Here is an 18706-nt window from a genome sequence, read left to right as displayed (position 1 = left end):
AGCAGCATAGATTGATGTTTCACTCTAACTTGTAAACTCCATGAGTGTGTTTGTGCGTGTGTGGATGTGTGGATGTGTGTGTGTGTGTGTGTGTGTGTGTGTGTGTGTGGGGGGGGGGTTATACCTGTGCGCATCAGTGTAGTTGTTACTGTGCTCATGTGGATTGATAATTAGCCTCTCCTGGCCTATACTTGAGCCGCAGTACCATGTCTGTCATTATAATTATTTGAGTTTATGTACTGTAGGTACCCAATGGAGCACTCGATCATCAGTGTGTTACATGTCTGTATGTGTCTGAAAAGTAAGTTTAAAATTCTATATGCACTATATGTGTTGTTATTTCTGCTGATGACTGTTCGGTCTACGCAAGCCATTTCGCTGTTGTTTCCACTATTCAGTGAATACAAAGATAACCATGAAATGTCTGTGTGTGTGTTATGTGTCTGTGATGTCCATCAGTCTTTCCTAATCAAGTCAGTCAGTCAGTGAGTTGTCTGGCCTCTCTCCCTTTCTCTCCCTCTCTTATCCCCCTCTCCCCTATCTTTTTCTCCCTGTGTGTGTGCTTGCAGCAGTCAGTGTGTGAGGAGATGCTGCGGGAGCTCCAGGGCATTGTCCTGTGTCGCGACAGCCTGCAGGTGAGGCGCCGGCGAGCGTCTTCGATGATTCGGCCACGGCCCTTACCCCTGGAGGAGCGCCGGGCGCGAGCTGCCGCCGTGAGCCTCAGCAACGGCAAGCTTTGTGGGGGCACCGGGCTGCCTGAACAGCTCTCCCACAGACTGGCGCAGGAGGCTGCCTTGGTTGCGAGGGGGTGCAGCCACATCCGCATTTGCCCCGAGTGCCGACGCTTCCAGGGACTGAGGATGCGTCCTGCAGGGGCCACTGGGGCCCTCCCATCTCCCACACACAGTGAGGAGAGCATAGAGTGGGATAAGACCACAAATAGTAGTGAACCTGAATAACCCCCAGCGATTCCAACTGGACTGACTTTCCCAGCAGCCACCTCTCTACTTTCCAGGGAACAAAGATCACGTGGTATTTTAATACAGCCATCCGGAGCTTGGTCTTAAAGGGCAGGACAATTCTGTGGACTTTTTTTTTTTTTTTTGCCCTAGAGGCAACAGCCAGCAGTCAGTTTTTGGAATCTACTTGGGTGTTGTTTTTTCCTTGGCCGTAGGAAAAACTGATGAGTCAGTCTCGTTGTGGTCTGTCCCTGTTGGCCCTCTGTACCGTGTAAAACAGGACGGGCAAAAACAGCTACGGGGCATTTGTACTATGCAGTATTTTCAGTCATTTATCATTGTGCTGTTTCTTTTTTTTCATTTTTAAATTATTTCTGTCCTCTGTTGGATTATCAGTACTGAATATTGTTATTCTATTCTTAAAAAAAAACTTCAAACAAGTTCCTTTTTTTTAATCTGACAGTTTACTTTATGAGTGTATATTGCCTCGGAAGAGCTGCAAAGATATAAACAGACTAATGCAAGGTCATCCTTCAAATCCTTTTATTTTGAAAGTGCCAAAAACCATAAGTATTATCTTGTGGCTGAAGAAAGCACCACAGCCTTGAGAAGACAACAAACTCAACTCAACCTAGAAAATAAACAGAGACATAAAGACACACGGACTTCTTTCATAGTAGTGATATTCTATTAAAAAATGTTTTAATTGTTGGTATCTCTGAAAGACAGCGATGCATGTCCAGAGGTGTTGGCAGGTGGTCATTGACTGATTAATTGCTAAAGTGGTGGCTGAGGAGCTGAATTAATGATTTCCTGTTTTGAATACCTGCTTAAAAAATGATGGCTACACAAACACACATTCAAAAAACAATCCATTTGTTTCCTTCTTCCTCTGTCCTGACATTACCTTCTCCTTCATCTGTCCTACATCTTTGACACCATGACGCATCTATTGTCTCATCACCTGTCCTCTTTATGAGCTCTCATTAAAAAAAAATATTTAAAAGGCCTCCTGCACCATATACACTCTCTGTTATGAGATTAGAGGTCATTTTCTCCATCTCACATTCAAAAATGATTCAGGTTTTACAAGGACAAGCCTGTGTATGAATGAAACCCAGCATTTACCAGAACCAACCAAAAACATGAAGACCTTGGTAAAGAAAAAGGGTTTTTTTATGTGAGCACTTGACTTGAGTTCTTTTAAATGCCAGGGCAGTTACACTTTATTGAATGTGATATTTTACAAACTGCTTGGAGGAGTATTTCAATTCACATCAGTCTAGATGCTGCCTGACATTTTCATACTTTCAATCTTGCAAAACAACCAAACATAACTTAGGATATATTAATTTGGTCCTTGGGAGACTGATTTTTAATGCAAGTTGATTTAACTAATTGTTTATCGTTTCAAATTTGGTGATTTTAGTATTTGAAGTTAGTAAAATCAAATCAATTGAAGTTCAAATGAAACGATTCATTGATTCTAGTTTTCAATCACTGTTTGAAATGTGTTCATTCAGTTTGGTTGTATTTATTGAAAGAATCATTGTCTTTATTTGCATTATATCAACAGTATTTCCAGAAGTGAAATAATGACAACAAACTACCAGCAAGAGGATTCTTAGGATCCATTTACCTTCTGCATAGACTGTGACACCTGACTTAATGTTTTCCCACTGAACTGACTAGTTTGAAGGTGCTACTGTTTGATAGCCTGACTGTTGCACAGTGGGAATCAGCGGTCATCCACCTGTCTTCACAGCTTCTTGCTTATCTCTGATGTGTCCATCATTTTAAATCTGCCCATCGGGTTCTGTCAGGAACCATCCCTCAGAACTAGGCCACCAACTCCACATGGCTTGAAGGTAACACTGCAGTATCTCCCTTGTGCTTTTTTTTTTTCTTTTACTTTTAGCAACGGTCACTTTCTATCTTCGTCATTTTTCACCTGCAGGTTGTCATGGTTAGAAATTCTTTGCATATGCTCCTTTAAAGTAGCAACCTGGACACAGGGTGGTTGTTGAAAGGAGGTGTCCACCCCACTGATCATTCACCACATTTAAATTTGTTTATGTTCATGTAAAATCACATGGAAATAACATATAGTGTTGACCCTTAGACACTCTCATATGTGCGTGGTCACACCATTGCCTTGTTGTTGAATCATTCTGTCATTTGTTTTACCATTTCATATGCACAGCAACATTATTTCATCCCAACTGCCTCTTTTTCAAGCACCTGTTTTTGCTTGTTTGATGGTCTTGATTGGTATGCTGTTTCAGAAGCTGGTGAACATGTGATACTGTGGTGGATTTACCGCTGACAGACATGGAGTGAATCGTAATATTAGCACAATTGTATTAATTCGGAGTTTTCAGTGTAATGATAGTTCTGAACATTTTGGTTGACTGGAATCACAAATGATTGGAATTTCTATTTGAGTTGGCTTTTTCTCCCTTTTTCAGTGTTAGCGCAATCAGTCGCTGAATAGTGTTCCAGGATTTCAAATGGCTTTTCGACTCAGGTCTGCAGTGTGTCTGAACTCCCACAAGAACACACCGGTGTTTGAAACAGCATTGAATCCGCTTGATATATTACGCCATTAAAATGAAAGCGACTAGCAGAGGCATTATGATATCATCTGCTGAAGAACCGATCCCGTCAGTGCATCCAACCCTCCAGTAATGAGCTATTATTGTCCCACAAAAGGTGTGTAAATACAGTATGATCAAAAGGGTTATCACGGTAATGGTCCAAAGTGTTGTTTTTTTTACTATGTTAATAGAACAGAGAGATACAAACCTACATGTGTAAAATGGTTTTGTGGATACATTATGTCATTTAGACACACACTATGGACATAGTCACACATTGTGAGCATTATGATTAAAAAAAACTCTTCACAAACAGTTAAAATAAACTTTCTATATTTCTTTATATAATTTGTCAAAGGCAAATTGCCAAGCAAATAGCAAAGAAAAAAAGATCCACATTTCATTACCAGTTTTATAAAAGAAGTTTTTATCTATTTGCTGAATGTCACCAAGAAACCCATGAGAGCAAAAGGGTTCCTGCTGCACCCGATGCTAACTTCTTAAACACTAAAAACATTTACAGGGGTGCTAAATCAAGCGTAGTTGGAATTAGATTGCCAATTACCTTGAAGGCATGAAGAGCAGTAGAGTAAGAATTAAAACAAATCCCTCAGAAACACTGGGCGACCTTCGCTGGTAGACTACTGAGAGAGACGGCAGGGTTTGGCTGCTATATTTTATATGCTTTATTTTCTTATGTTGATTTTTATTCCATTATAAATACATTTCTTACAATAACCTCCATTCTGTGGGGTTCTGGTTTTGTCTCTTCTTTACTCTGATGTATTTGACCTTCTGAGCTGTTCAGATCTGTCATGCTAAATAGCTTCTGAGTGCTTTTTTGTTTTTTTCAAGTTTTATTCAACCGGGAGGAAAATTCAGATGGTGCACCTGTTTTGTTGTGACGTGTACGCATGCAGAGAAGTAGTACGAGGATGCATGGGTTTCTAGCTGAGTAGACAAGACAATTGTTGAGTGAACCAGAAGGAACTGATGTATATAGTATAGCTCTCATTTCTCTCCCATAACTGATTTAACGTCTGAACACTTATGAATCCGTTGAACAGCTGAGAATTTGTGTGGGTGGAAAGTCTAATGGAGGCTAATGAGTTTAACAACTCACTCATGAGCTTTATACATCCTTTCACCCTCAGTCCATCAATCACTGTGGTTTTCAGGGGATATTTCTCTCCTCAGGATGGCGAGTGAACACACAACACCCTGCGTCTGATTTACAGTTTAATCCGTCTGCCTCTCTCTCTCGTTCCTCTGAGTGCCTGTCTCACAATCTTTCTGCTGCAGCATTAGAGATGACAAGTTTTTCAGTATGTCACCAACCTACATGTCACATTGCATATCCACAGCACACACACACACACACACACACGTAAACACTCACCGCCACCTGTATGTCACTGCTGTGTCAAGTTTAGTTCATCGTGCTCATGTTTCTCCTTCTGCCTCTGGTGCTCCAGGTCCATAAATTAAGTGCATCTCTACCCACCATTGCCTAGCTGCTTTTGGATTTATGGAGTCCATGATGAGCACTGAGTGCCTGCAGAGGTGTGTGAAAATCTACTTCACTCCTCAAGCTTACCCAGTTGTAGCACATAGGAATACCAATTTCCCTGAAGTTGATTGTTATTCTGCAAGGATTTAGGAATTATAGTGTACTGATTCTGATACATTTTGCCACACTAACAGCTCACATCCCACACACTTGGAGAGTGACTCCTTCCATCAGCCCATTCCACATAAATACATGTTTTGTTTTGTTTCGGAATTTCGCTCACATAAAATTCATATAGGGCTTCACAAGTTCTATGTCCAGTTCTAGGACACCAGAACAAAAAACCTGAGATATTTAGACATTTTTAGAATGTTGTGGGTCTATAACCCTGCATTCAGTATTATTGTATTGCTTTTCTAATAGCAATTGTTAAATCTATTCATCCCATTTCTACTGGCAAAATGGCATCCCTTTTGACAAACAATTGCTTTCTCTTCTCCGCCAGCGGATTTCCCAAGGTTAACAGTGTGCATGTATACATCCACCCCATGGATGTAGCCACTAACGAGCACTGGATCCAAGGATACCAGCTGAGAAACATAACAGACTATCAGTGGGACCTACCTAATACACAGTTAGGCCGGTGCACATTTTTAAGTGAGAGCTTCCATTGATTTGCTGGCAATTAATTGCAAAGGCTTGTTGTTGTTGTTGTTGTTGTTGTGTGCTCAAAGAAAAGGTATTCAGACTGCAAGAATTCTCTCCAAGGTGAGATGCTGTCAAGGCTGTTATACAGCCTTTTGTTCACTGACAGTTATTGTTGAACATATTGACCAAAACATCTTTACATTGTTTGTCTTTCAGAGAAATAAAATGGAGCTTAATTTACTTTGTATTTCGTTCCCTCACTATTCATTCCTGCCTTGACTGATGGCCGACAGATGGGGTAGCATTGATTACCTAGTTGTGTGTGTGTGTGCATGCGTGGGTGTATTTGTAGGCGATCTCTCTCACGCACTTGCCTTCATGGGAAATCACAGTGTGGGCATCTTGATTCAACAGCTGGAGGCCATCTTGTTGCATCATTACCCAAAAGCTGAACGGACGCAGTAGCCAGCCAAGTCAAATTCCAGTGGAAGTGCAGCAGCCATCATTCATCGTCAGGTGTTCACCAGAAAAAGGAAAGCTGCCAGCTTTTATTGTGGAAATCAGTCAATGCATAACAAAGCTACATGAGTTCATTAGATTTTTTCTTGCAGATAAAACAGTCACAAAACTGTGTTGAATGTTGACAGGAAAAGTCTTTGTTGACATTGGATTAAAGTTCCAAAGATTGAAGTACACATCAGTCACTGTCCATAAATACTCCACTTTTCGAGTATCATCTATCTCTGAGGAAATGCTTCTGTGACAGCAGACAAACACTTGCAGGGTTGAAATTAGAATCAGTTCATTAATCATTTGCACCATGAACAAAACGGTGTCTTACATCTTTTTTTGCCCGCTAGATGTGCAAAAAAAGGTAAACCTGAAGGAAAAGGGTGTATATCTACTAGGTATACACTATTACCAGGAATAGTATCATTTCATGTTACTTTATACATTTACTTAACAACATTTCAGAGGGAAATATAGTGCTTTATTACTGCATTGCAATTATTTGATAGCTATAGTTACTACTAATTTCTCATTTAATAATTTCCAGAAAAACACAAGGCGGGCTTATAAAATGCATTGTTAAAGCTTAAACCGGTAGTTCCCTTTGGCTTGTTAACCTATACAAGAAAGTAGTATAATGTTTCAGATGTCTATGAGATGTAAGCAGTTCCACCAAAGAGACATTTCCCCTCCAAACCTCTCAGATTGTTTTATTTAAATAACTGTTCAAGGCCAAAAGAGATAAAATTATCCAATATTTCACAAAAAAGCAGAGGTTAGAGGAAAGTCAAAAAAATAATTACAGATTTTTTTTAGCAGAATTTACTTACTTTCTTATTACCCAATTAAATATCTCATGAAACCTAAGCTTTATCTTTTGACCCTGTGGAAGGGGCCCGATCTCTAAGTTGGAAACCAGTGGACTGAAATAACAGCGTGCCTGTGTGTAAAGTTGCGTAACATTGTTAAAACGAGCTGCACCTCGACCAGCTGCAAGAGTAAAATGCTAAATGCGCGTTGATGAATCAGAATTAACAATAGAATAATGTCATATATAATAAGACATTAAGTCACAGGAGCCATTTTCCTACAGAACATGTACTTTTACTTTTGATACTTAAAGTACATCTGGCTAATAATATGTCTGTACTTTTCTGTAAAATGCAGGACTTTTACTTGTAATGGACTATTTTTATGTTACTTTATTGGTACTTGTAGACTCACTGAGTACTTCTTCCACCACAGGCTACTATAGGTTATTTTCATAGTCATTTTATGTTCCCCTACTAACAAGTACATTATGCATATCTCTTTTCTGAGAACTGGGATGACTGCAGACAACCCCATTAAACCCTAAGCAAAGAGAAAAACATTCCCTCTGAAGGCAACAACTCCCTGTGGTTTGAGGAGAAATATTGGTTTTCAGAGGCCTCTTGAGTTCCTGTGTTAATTGGTCATTAGAGCCCAGAATTATCTTAATCCCTGAGTAAATGGTTCATTACCTCACAGATGAGAGGCTAAAAAAAAAATTGCACTGGGCCATCAAAAAGGGGCACAAATGACAGCCTTGGAAGTAAAATCTGTTTATCTGGCTCTCTGCAGGGGAAGTCGGGTTTTATTGATGCTGGGCAGCCAAATCATATTTCCTGCATCATTAACTGTTACTTTGCCTTTCTCCTATTGTTGTCTATTGTTAGTCTACCTCATAGCAAACATTACTTTTTGTTTACTTTTTATATTTTCCTTTCTCGTGATTTCTGTTTTGTCATAGTTGTGGGCTGAATGAAAACACTGCAGTGTAGTAGTATTACAGTTTAACCATGGTGGTAATGCTGTCTCTAACGTCTCTGTGGCTCATGTGGTCAGTTTCACCTTCCGCTCTCTTGCCTGTTACCATATTTGGCCTCTGGTCAACTGACTCAGCATAAAACACAGCCAGAGAAATTATATCTACATTGCCATTTTTGTTACCATGCCTACCTGTTGTAAGATCATGATAGCCTTACTGTTATGTGTTATGCTATGTACAGTACAGTATACTCTTTCCCAATTTCACTCATTTCATACCATGTTAGTGTAATCCTAATCCTCACATACTTTTATTCATCTTAAAAAATATATATTGTCTCAAAAAGACATTTACAGACATATAAAATACCAAATACACACTATAACAATCTAAGAACGTCTGGGTATTTAATATATGATGGCCACCATCTCCCCAACCATAAACAGTCATTTGCTACATCTAGTGGGCATTACACAACATTACAGACACTACATGGTGAACTACTGAATGCATGCATAGATATCTCAGTCTGTTTTGTACTTTGACGGTAAAATATTATGTAATAACAACATCCATCTGTGTGTTAGGCATTCTAATCTGTGAGTTGCAAATTGATGCGGTTGCGGATGTCGCTCTCAATTGAACCAAACAAAGATGCAACAGTCGAATCAAACAGTACCAGATACAACATTAAACAAATGTGTCTTACTGAGAAGAGCAGCTGCTTTCATTTGTAAGGAGCCTGTCTTTCAGATGTCCACTGCATTCAGGCCAAATTCAGAGAGTAGTCCCTTGTACTTTTGATGAAGGGTTGTGCTCTCGTCCTCCCGCCCCTGTCGAACCACAGACAGCTGGGTAGTCAGGCTGTCTAGAGTATCCTACAGAAAATAAATAGTAAAAATGAGGTGCAAGCTAAAATTTTCCCTTTAAAACACCAGTTGTCTAACCTCATATCCCTCCCCGCTTAACCACCTTAAACTATGATGAGTTTCAGGAGATAGCTGATGGAGAAGAGGCATAATTAAATTCAGTGTCATAATGGGATAGAGAGAAGTAATGATGATTACATATCAAAATCCTAGTGCTATATTCAAGTTCCTGTCCAGGGACTCTAGGCTTGATCACTTATCTTTAAAGATAGTACACTAAAATTTTGCAAGCACTCTCTGAGCCCAGCCAATTTGGCAGTACTTACAAAAGGTCGATACTGACCCCATTCCTTATCCATTATGCTCTAATGGAAAATTCTGCTGTTTACAACCTGAGTCTTATTTTCCTGGTTTGACACAATATAATGTGCCTATAGGTTAGCAAACACTGTACGTCATTATTGTGGATGTTATAAACTTAAGCGCTTGTGCACGCCGCTTGAAATATCTCCAAAACAGAGTCCAGTAGGACAAAGAAAATACGATTCCTAAACCAACAACAAAAGGCCTCCCTGTGCTTCATTTTGGATCATATATGTGACTTCTCATTTTACTGACTTCTCAGTTGTGCTGGCCAGATACCTTCTCACATTTCACCGTAAATAAAACAGTGGTGTACATCCAGGTCAACCTGCAGAATGATGTTCTGTGTCTCTGTAATCCCATAAAGTCCTAACAAATGATTGGAGTACTAAGTTTTAATGTTTGCCTTTGCTTAGATGTCCAAATACCTGTTTTTGACAGTTCAATCAAGCCTACAATGTTTGAAAACTGTCTGAGGCCTTGTAAAACTGTTTCCAGCAGAGTGCAATCTGTTATCTATAAAGTAATGAGTACAATATTATGTTAACCTACTGTTTTATTTGACAAACCGATTGCCTATGTAATGTTACAAAGGATTGTCCCTCATGCAGCAGGAAATCTAATTACAGCATTATACATAGTTATGTCTCTGTTTGACACAGGCTTTGCTTTCTAAAGGAGTTCAAGAGCAAAATCTGATGACCCCCTACTGTGCCCATAAAGTCCCTATATGTAGGATTTTAGAATTTCTGACTTTAGCAACTGTTAGTGGTACAAAAAAGACATAGACTACAACAATCTTCATCATGATTGTCTCATTATTCTACAAACAAAAGGCCTTGCCATCTAAAAAAACCTAAAAGAAAAAAAATAGACAAAATCATCTGCTCAACATAATGCAATCGAACAAAGACAACTAAGTTTCAAGCCTGACTGTCACTATACAGAAATGAAGCCAGCATAAAAAGCAGACCCCACCTAACCTGTCATTCAGAGTGGGGTGCGTGGCCCAACTGACACAAGCCTGGTCTCAATGCACTGCTCTGTGAGACCCAAGCACTATCTTTCACACCCTCATGTTTGCACAGCACCACGCACCCAGGCACAGACCTGACCATTATGGAGAAGTACTACTCCCTGCCCATTATTTCTGCTGAGACAAAAAAAAGAGATTGAGTTCACACAAGGCTGGTCTCTCTGTGCAGACAAGGGGAAGCACCAAACCACATTAAGTCACTATAGAAAACAGGACAAGGAATGGGGACTGAGGGAATGACGTTCATCCTAATGGGCTTAACGCATACCTTTACAAGGGGCCTCAAAGATATCTAGTACAACCTACGGAGTCCTGTTAGTGGCTGCTTCTTCAGAGCTTTCTTTAAAACAGTTTGTATTAGCTTTCATTTGAATTAGCCTGTGTTGCAACTCACATGCAGGACCTTCACATAGTCTGTTTCCATATTGTCCAGCTTGTGTTGGAGGTCAACTATGGTGGCGTCCTTCTCCTGTTCCATCTGCTCACGCTCCCTTTTCTCTTTCCTCAGTTCCTCCTGACACAGGGCTAGACAGACAAATGCATAAAGGCATGCCATCACTTTTAATTTCGGGAACTAACTGGAGCTTCTATGTCTTTATTCATTTTTCATAGACTTTAAAATTAGATGTATCCATACCAAGTTCTTCATTCAGCTGGCTGACCTCCTTCTCCAGCCTCTTCACCTTGTTGGTCAGCTCTGTCTTCATGGTTTTGTACTGGCGACTGAGGTCTAGAACGAGATTTGTGTCAACAATGTCAGACTTAACTTCACTGCTTATTCACTTTGTAAGGCTAATGCAGCAATCAGCACCCGGCTAATTAGACTTTTTGTTCCTCAAAAATTGCCCTGACCTCGGCAAACACACCCCTTGTCCTCACTCCCCAAGGGATCCACGCTTTATCTCAGGTTATTAAAAGAGAGACTCATTTTTGATTCATGCCCTGTCTGTACCGTACCAGAGTTGACGTCCCTGTGGTCTTGTCTCTCGTGCTGCAGCTTCTGGTCCATGTCTCTTATGCATCTCCTCAGGTCAGTTCTATCAGACTGGGCCTTTATTACAGACTCACACTGTGAAGCTGTGGTAATCACACAAACACATGAGAGCATGATTGTACAGATGAGTGGTAGAATTTAGTTTTTCTTAATCAGAGGAAGCAATAACCCTTACAGTTCTGTTGGTAAATTAAATCCTCTTTAGTAAAAAACATGCTCAAATACTCGAACATGTAAAAGGGAAATTAACTGTTGCAGTTGGTACAGATAGTGCTATGCTAGCTCCCACTGGTCTGCAAAGTATTTAGATCCTTCAACAATGTAAAAGTGCTCCATCTCAAGTAAAAGTTCTGCATTCACAATCTTACCCAAACAGAAGTACATAAGTATTATCAGCCAAATATACTCAAGTACTAATGCAGAAACATGTCCGCTTTGACTGGATTATTATTACTGAATCAATAAATGTTTTAAGTGGCATTTTACTGTTGTAGCTGGGCAAGGTGGAGCTTAGGTATTTAATATTAGTGCAATCTATAACAATGGATTTATCTTTTAAAGGTCATAGCAATAACTGTTAACTATAGATGTTAAAACATACAATATTTCCCTCTGAAATGTAATGGAGTAGAAGTAGAAAGTAGCATAAAATAGATATATTTAAGCATAGTAACTCAAAGTCATGCTGAAGCACAGTACTTGAGTAAATGAATTTAGTTACTGCACTTGCCACCACTGCTGGCGACAAGTTTAACTACTTTAAACAGTAACATATGACCTATGGTATGTTCTACATGTAAAACCTGGATCTTAACAGTAAGTAATAATTACACCATCAGATGAATTTAGATAACAAAACCATATGTTCCCCTTTGAAATGTGTTAGAGTCTCAGTATATGGTCTTGCAAAGTGGAAATATCAGATTAGAGTTCCAGTAGGCTTACCACTAAACTGAGTAAACATACCAATATTTTTCTTGGTAATATTGGTTTGAAGGCAAGTTGATAGTAATTGTTTGCACAACACATACTGACCGACAGTTTAAAGAAAAAATGGAACCTGGTCATGTTATAATGATTAGTCAATTTACCAATTGGTTGATCAACAGATAGTAATTCTACTACTATTTTGATAATGAAATATTTGTACAAGTCATGTATTAAGTGCAAAGGCCAATAGTTTGCTGGCTAGAGGCTCCCATAGGATTCGGCGGGTTTTTTTTTTTTCCTTTTTTCTGATGGATTTTTTTCCCCCACTATTTTAGTAAAATAACTACAGCCCTGGAACATGGTGCGTCAGACACTTCTTAAGACATTATTGATTTGTGCACTTTCAAGTTAAATAGGTTATTTTCTTAACAAAAGTCACCTTCAGTTTGACCCCGGAGGAGATTTAAAGTAGTTTAGCCTATTTATAAATCAAAGCATACTCTACATTACCTAGCCATAGAAGAACTTAGAATAGCTGCTTACCAATGCGATCCTGTAGGATGGCTATATCCAGAATACTGCGCCTATACTTAGCCTCCAAGTCATTGTCACCTGCAACAAGACAATAATACTGGTTTAAAAAATGCACAATTTAGCAATACAATAGCAAAAAAAAAAAAAAAAACCTGAATCATCTCATAAGCAAAGTTACTTTTTTCCGGTTTCGTCTTTTTTGTCTTCTTCTTTGGAGGCATGCTTGCTTGCTGTGAGGCGGCCTACTCAGTCCTTTGAGCACGCAAAGTGTGCACGCACGGGGCCTACACTAACAACAGACAGGGATGAGTCTTTGTTGCTGGGCAATTGTTGCCAGAGTGAGTTGCCATGGCACGAACTGTCCATCTTAATTGATGGGTGATTGACTCCTGCGACAGCCAATCACGGACTGAGTGGAGCCCCGCTGCCTTTTTTAGCTCATTTACACAGGCCACGAAATTGGAGCGTTACTTTTAGTGAGACGTGTCAAAGCGTCCTTTGTTGTCAGGGGTGACCAAGGCCCGCGCTGGGAGAATTCGGGGCTGCATTCAGCATCTCTCGAACGTTTTATGAATGCTGCACAGGCAGAGGCGCGCACCCGAGCACATTCACGGGTCGTGAACGCGCACGAGGAAGGCGTGGAGTTTGGGTTTTGAGGGGGTGGGGGGGTGAACGGAAGGGGACATACAGGAAAGGAAAGGGCCGCACATACACGTCACGGGGGGAAACAGGAAAATACTGGGCAATGTTTAATTCCCACAATTATTTATTCACCCCTGTTCCGAGTGAGTGTCCGAGAAGCTTTTGCAGTTTTAAGCGCAACTTCCTCTCCTCAGTCATCGGCGAGTCCTCTCTGTCGTCAGCCTCACAGCCCGCAGAGGAGGGCTGACACTGTCACCCAGCCACTGAACTTCCCGTCAAGACAGAGCACAGGCAAAAGGAACTGCTGCTGAATAAAAGAAGAACGACATCGGGCTTTGTCGAGAGGAGAGGACGCACTCCAGTCCACAAAGCTTCTGGGCAGAAAAACGGTGCCATTGTCCTCCAGCTGAGGGCGAGTGGAGACAGGTCTGGTGCTCTGCTAATTAGCCTGCGTGGGTCCCTGCGGAGAGACACAGGGCAGTGAAGCTAACTGCAGCACAGAGCGGCTTGCGCAGGGTGTGAGTAACTGAGGGGCTTGTTTGAGCCACAATCGGGACATTTCTCTGGCAAACTGATGTTAGGTTTACTGATGGGAGCATTTACCCGATAGTCATCCCTCCCTCTACCCCCCGTTGGACCCTGGCTCGGATTCGCCACTCGGGCGCTGTCCTCGCCGGGGGGTGCCGGATCACAATCGCCCGGTCCAGCTAACTCCAGGCGGCGGTTCGGTCCCCCTGACCCCTGCCCTGCCTCGCCTGTCTGCCGCTCTGGCCAACCCTAGCCGAGCTCGAACATGGCAGGGAACCTGAAGAAAGGAGGGGGGTTCATCGGAATGATGAAGGATGCCTTCCAGCCACACCATCACCATCTCCACTCCCATCACCAGCCCGGGGCCGTGGACAAAAAGACTGTAGAGAAATGCTGGAAACTGATGGACAAGGTTTGTGGTGACCACCGTTAACTAGCCTTTAACGTTAGCCGCAGCGTTGGATGCCTACAGCGACTGCTACCTAACCACAGCTAACTAGCGTTGAGCTAGCTAATCTTCGTCTGCTGCAGGTCTGGTGTTGCTAACGTTAAGTTAGCTAGTCAGCTGGGACGAAGACTTGCTTAGCCAACGTTAGCTAATTTGCTAACCTAAAATATATTATTTTGTACCTTAAGTCCCAGGCTACCTTGCACCACTTTAAAAGACAGAGACTTTTAAATCAGCGAAACATTAACGTTAGCCGACGGACAGAGAAAGGCTTTCTACAACACATCTGTTTGCTAGTGCCGTGCTACTCTGCCAACTAGTTGTCATATCGTGTTACAGCCAACTTGTTGGACCACGTTTAAATACTAAGATGTAAACGTTAACAAAGAAAGCAGAGACATGCGATACAGGAATTGAATTAGGCCAACTTATGGCAGAGTATTGAAAATACAGGGGCTGCTATCACAGTAACAGTTCCTCCTGTACATCGTTGCTGAAGTGTCTACAGTCAATTGTCAGCCCTTGGAAACTGTAACTAAGCATTTAGAAAAATTAAAGGAAATGCGTACATTTAACTAGGCCAATTATGACCTTTCACAGGGAAGACTCATTTCACAGCTTCAGTTCTTGGAGGGGGAAAAAAAAAAGCCTGTAGCAGTTTGACCCCCCAGTTTCCTGTGAGATTCACACTGCAATATTAGTGTGAATAGGAAGAAGAGATTCTTTTGTGTCTCCTCTTTCTCTTTGAGGCCTTAGTTAGAGACCCGATGTTAAGTCCTTTTACAAAGCTATTATTAAGAAACCCCATTCCAGTGTATTTTGCTCCGTTAGCATCTGTGGTAGACTGTCCAGTGGGACTGTTGTCCAAATTTTAGGAGGTGCTGCACCTAACACAATTTAGAAAACAGAAGTGACATTGAAGCGTTAGTCTTTCTTTTATTTTTGTTCCCAGTGTATGTTCAATACTCTACTAGAAAGTTTTTGTGTCTGTCTGTACATCCCAAACTGCAATCCAGACAAGATGACTGTACAGCAGACCTTACACAGCTTGAACCACCTACACCTCAGGTTAGTTTATACAGTTTACTGTATGCGAATAATTTACCATATTCATCTGACCCAGTAAAACAGTTGAGGGGCAGCACCAGTGTGGTGAAAAAAAGTGTCTTACCTTTTGAAAAGGTTATAATACCAAAAGTATTTTTAATCCACCAGATTGTTTAAAATAGCAGCAGAAATGTTGCTTAGCACTGTTTTAAGGAAAACCACAGCCCAACATATATACGGTAGTCCAACACTTGCAGGATACTAATACAGTTTCTGCTTGAAAACACCTCCCACACAGTACTAAGTTAAATTTTATCAAAAGCATGACCTTAATTTCCCTCTTCAGAGTTGCCTCCTTTGCCTATTCTTAAAGTGTTTGGCCTATCAAAACTTAACTATTGAATTGTGTTCAAGCTTTTGACTTTTTTTGACTAAATTCTCGATGCCCTGACCAAAGGTGTGTTCTTAGTTTAGCAACTTGAATCATGTTTAACATGAAAATTAAACCTTGCAGCATTAAAGTTTAACCATTAGGTGTTGCATTACTGTCTCTGCTGTGGAATTGCTACATGCTTCAGGCCATTTAGCTATTCTTTAATCAAAACTTGAAGTTGTATGTGGAAAATCATCACCATCAGCGATCCTAGGAAATATTGGCAATGTTAAGGGTGCGTATTTAACCAGACAATATGGCAGATAACCACCAATGAAATTCATTTCATATCCTGCTCAAAGATGGTATGGATATCATTATATCAGTTTTGTGCTGTAGTACAGCTCAGTGATACACATTTCTTAGCTTGTCTGACTGTGATAGCTGGATGAAATTAACTATAACCGTTAATCATCATATCCACATTAGTAACACTTTCTCAAAAATCTTTATGGCAGAAATCACCATGGTCTTATTGTCACATTATATTCATGTCGATGTATTCATCATCAATATATTTTATTTTGTCATTATTGTTTCTAGCAGTTAAAATAATGAAAGTTGCTGTTTAATTACGAATTGTGTCAGTTACAGTGTCTGGTAGACCAAAATTATATTCTGCCCTTTTCTGTAGCACAGTTGTTTTTTTTTTTGTCATTTGTTTCAGTGAGTTTTCATCTCTTTTGCATCTAAACAAGTGTAGTAAGTCAGCAGTCACTGTTGTGTCTAAAACATAGCTTTAATCTGTTGATTTCTGCTTTTTTTGAGTGTAAATGGTACGTTCAAAGTAGTCTCGTGTAGTTATGAAATTTATGGAAGATGACTAGCTAATTCAGTTGCACAATATAGTTTATCATCACTTATTTCTAAAAATATTATCCAGCTTGGGAAATTGAAAGCTTTTGGGGAGTGAACAAATAGTCGTTACTCTTCAGTTTGCTCGACAGAGGGCAACATATGTTGTCCAGGAACGGTCTCTGAACTTTGCAGAAACAAGAAAACACAAAATTGCCTATGTACAGCTAAAGTCTAAAAGCTTTTCTTCAAGCTAGTTAATGTTTAAACAACTTGAACTTGATGTAGAAAAACTTCAAGGTCCATGCCAGGTGCAGAATCAGCTAGGAGAGTATGAGAGAAGAGAGAAAAAGATGAGTGGAATGTAGTTTAGCTTGGACGCACTCAACATTTTACCTCAAATCAGTAGCCATGATATACACTGACGTACAAGAGTACTCGGTTGTTGTGGCCTTGCATGCATGTACATGTGCTTGGCTAAGGTTTGGGTACAAGTGTTAGCGTGGTAGATGATAATGTTAGTGGTATAACCTTGGCAGCAGTCTTATCTGGTCTCAGACATAACCAGTGTAAACCTTCTGCACTTGGAAGCCTGAAGAAGGTTAGGGAATGAGGACACAGTGTTTGTAATAATACTGAAGGCTTATTAGCTTTCAGTTCAGTTGCTAATGTAGTCAAATGAAAAACTGGCTCTTATGCAGTTATCAGCAACAAGCAAATTATCCAAAATACACAAAAGGTACTATTCTTTTAGTGTGCTGCATACAATTCAGTAGACGTTGTTCCATGGCATTTTTAAGCTCTTCTTTCTCCCTCAGTTACATCTTAGTTTTGGTAATTGAAATTATTTAAATAGATTAAATCATTGAGGCATTGCTTTATTTTATCTGGTCAGTCTAATGCTAAATGCAATGTGAATAATCCTTAATGACTAATATTAATAAAGACTATCTTTCTAGCTTCATTCCTGTTTTTAAAAGCATCCTTATCAGCTTTTGTAGTATTCCACCCAGCAATGCTTTTATGCACCCTGGTTATCCTTAATGTCTGTTGAAAAGTATGGATTTCTAATTTTTATCTATAAATGAAGAGTTAAGGGAACTTGATATGTACACAATGTGATTGCACTGAAGCTGAGCCTTTCATTTTCACAGACCAATGAAGGTCCACATGTTAAAAACATTTTGCATGTAGTAGAAAGTAGTACTGCTTAAAATATCCTACCAGTCATGACCCCGTTCTTTTTGAGAGGCATTTGATACAGGGATGATGCACCGACTGGTCTGAGCACAGTGGCCCATTTACAAACTGGGGTAAAATTCCTAATTCCTAATATGTTACACACTCAGTATATTAGACATGGTTTCTTTATGTCAGGTATCTCTTAATGTCAGGTATCTTAGAGGTGAATAGGAAGGGAATACTATGGATGACATTATAACAAATAGTTAGATATAGGCTAGAACTAATGATTATTTTCATTACAGACTAATCAGCCGTTTTATTTTTCGATTAACTGGTTAATTGTTTGGTATATAAAATGTCAGAAAATAGTGAGAAATGCCCAACACAATTACCTAAGGGTTTAGATGACGACATCAAATTGCTTATTTTGTCCGACCAATCCTCCAGAATCCAAAGATATTCAGTTTACTATTGCATAAGTCAAAGAAGAGCTAAAAATCCTAACAAATGAGAAGATCGAACTAAGGAATGATTTTTTTTTTTTATTTGAAAAATTACTTTATCAATCATTAGAATAGTTGATTATTTTTCCGTCCATGGGCTGATCAATTAATCTCTAATTAGACATTAATCATAGCAGGTCAAGAAATTTAGAAAAACTGATTAATCAAATTAAACAAATGTTGAATATTGATATAGTTTGACTTTTTAAAGTTGAAAACAGTTTAATATTTAGTTGATCAATATTTAGATATATCAACTTTTAAACTCTGCAGATGGGCCCCACCTTGGAATCACATGAAACTGTTGTATGTATGTTTACAATAAACCATGTCACAATAGCAGAGATTCATATGTTTGCAGAATATTTAGTCATGCATTAAAAAAA

At 39.8% G+C, this 18706-nt stretch overlaps 3 protein-coding genes across 3 annotated transcripts in view; 2 read left to right on the top strand and 1 right to left on the bottom strand.

The window, feature by feature from the left end:
- Positions 1-1349, top strand: part of grik4 (glutamate receptor, ionotropic, kainate 4) — a 140905-nt gene extending 139556 nt beyond the window's left edge. Inside the window, exon 19 of the mRNA XM_040131726.1 lies at positions 570-1349. Coding sequence (XP_039987660.1) covers positions 570-959 — 390 coding nt within the window. The 3' untranslated portion in view covers positions 960-1349. The remainder of the gene's footprint in view (positions 1-569) is intronic.
- A 6897-nt stretch (positions 1350-8246) lies between these two features.
- Positions 8247-13368, bottom strand: ccdc153 (coiled-coil domain containing 153). Its single transcript, XM_040130402.1, has 6 exons — positions 12918-13368; positions 12749-12817; positions 11239-11358; positions 10919-11011; positions 10676-10806; positions 8247-8891 (listed from the first exon to the last, which is right to left on the bottom strand). The coding sequence occupies exons 1-6, from the start codon at positions 12958-12960 to the stop codon at positions 8763-8765; spliced, it is 585 nt and encodes a 194-aa protein (XP_039986336.1). The 5' UTR covers positions 12961-13368; the 3' UTR covers positions 8247-8762.
- Positions 13369-13424: 56 nt separating this feature from the next.
- cbl (Cbl proto-oncogene, E3 ubiquitin protein ligase) overlaps positions 13425-18706 on the top strand; it is a 41314-nt gene continuing 36032 nt past the window's right edge. The window contains exon 1 of the mRNA XM_040130401.1: positions 13425-14321. Within this exon, the coding sequence (XP_039986335.1) occupies positions 14175-14321 (147 nt within the window). The 5' untranslated portion in view covers positions 13425-14174. The remainder of the gene's footprint in view (positions 14322-18706) is intronic.

The sequence above is a fragment of the Xiphias gladius genome, chromosome 7 (genome assembly GCF_016859285.1).
Source record: "Xiphias gladius isolate SHS-SW01 ecotype Sanya breed wild chromosome 7, ASM1685928v1, whole genome shotgun sequence".
In the NCBI taxonomy this organism is placed as follows: Eukaryota; Metazoa; Chordata; class Actinopteri; order Istiophoriformes; family Xiphiidae; genus Xiphias; species Xiphias gladius.
Note: the sequence above shows the minus strand (reverse complement) of the source record. Positions and strands in the feature narration are given on the sequence as shown.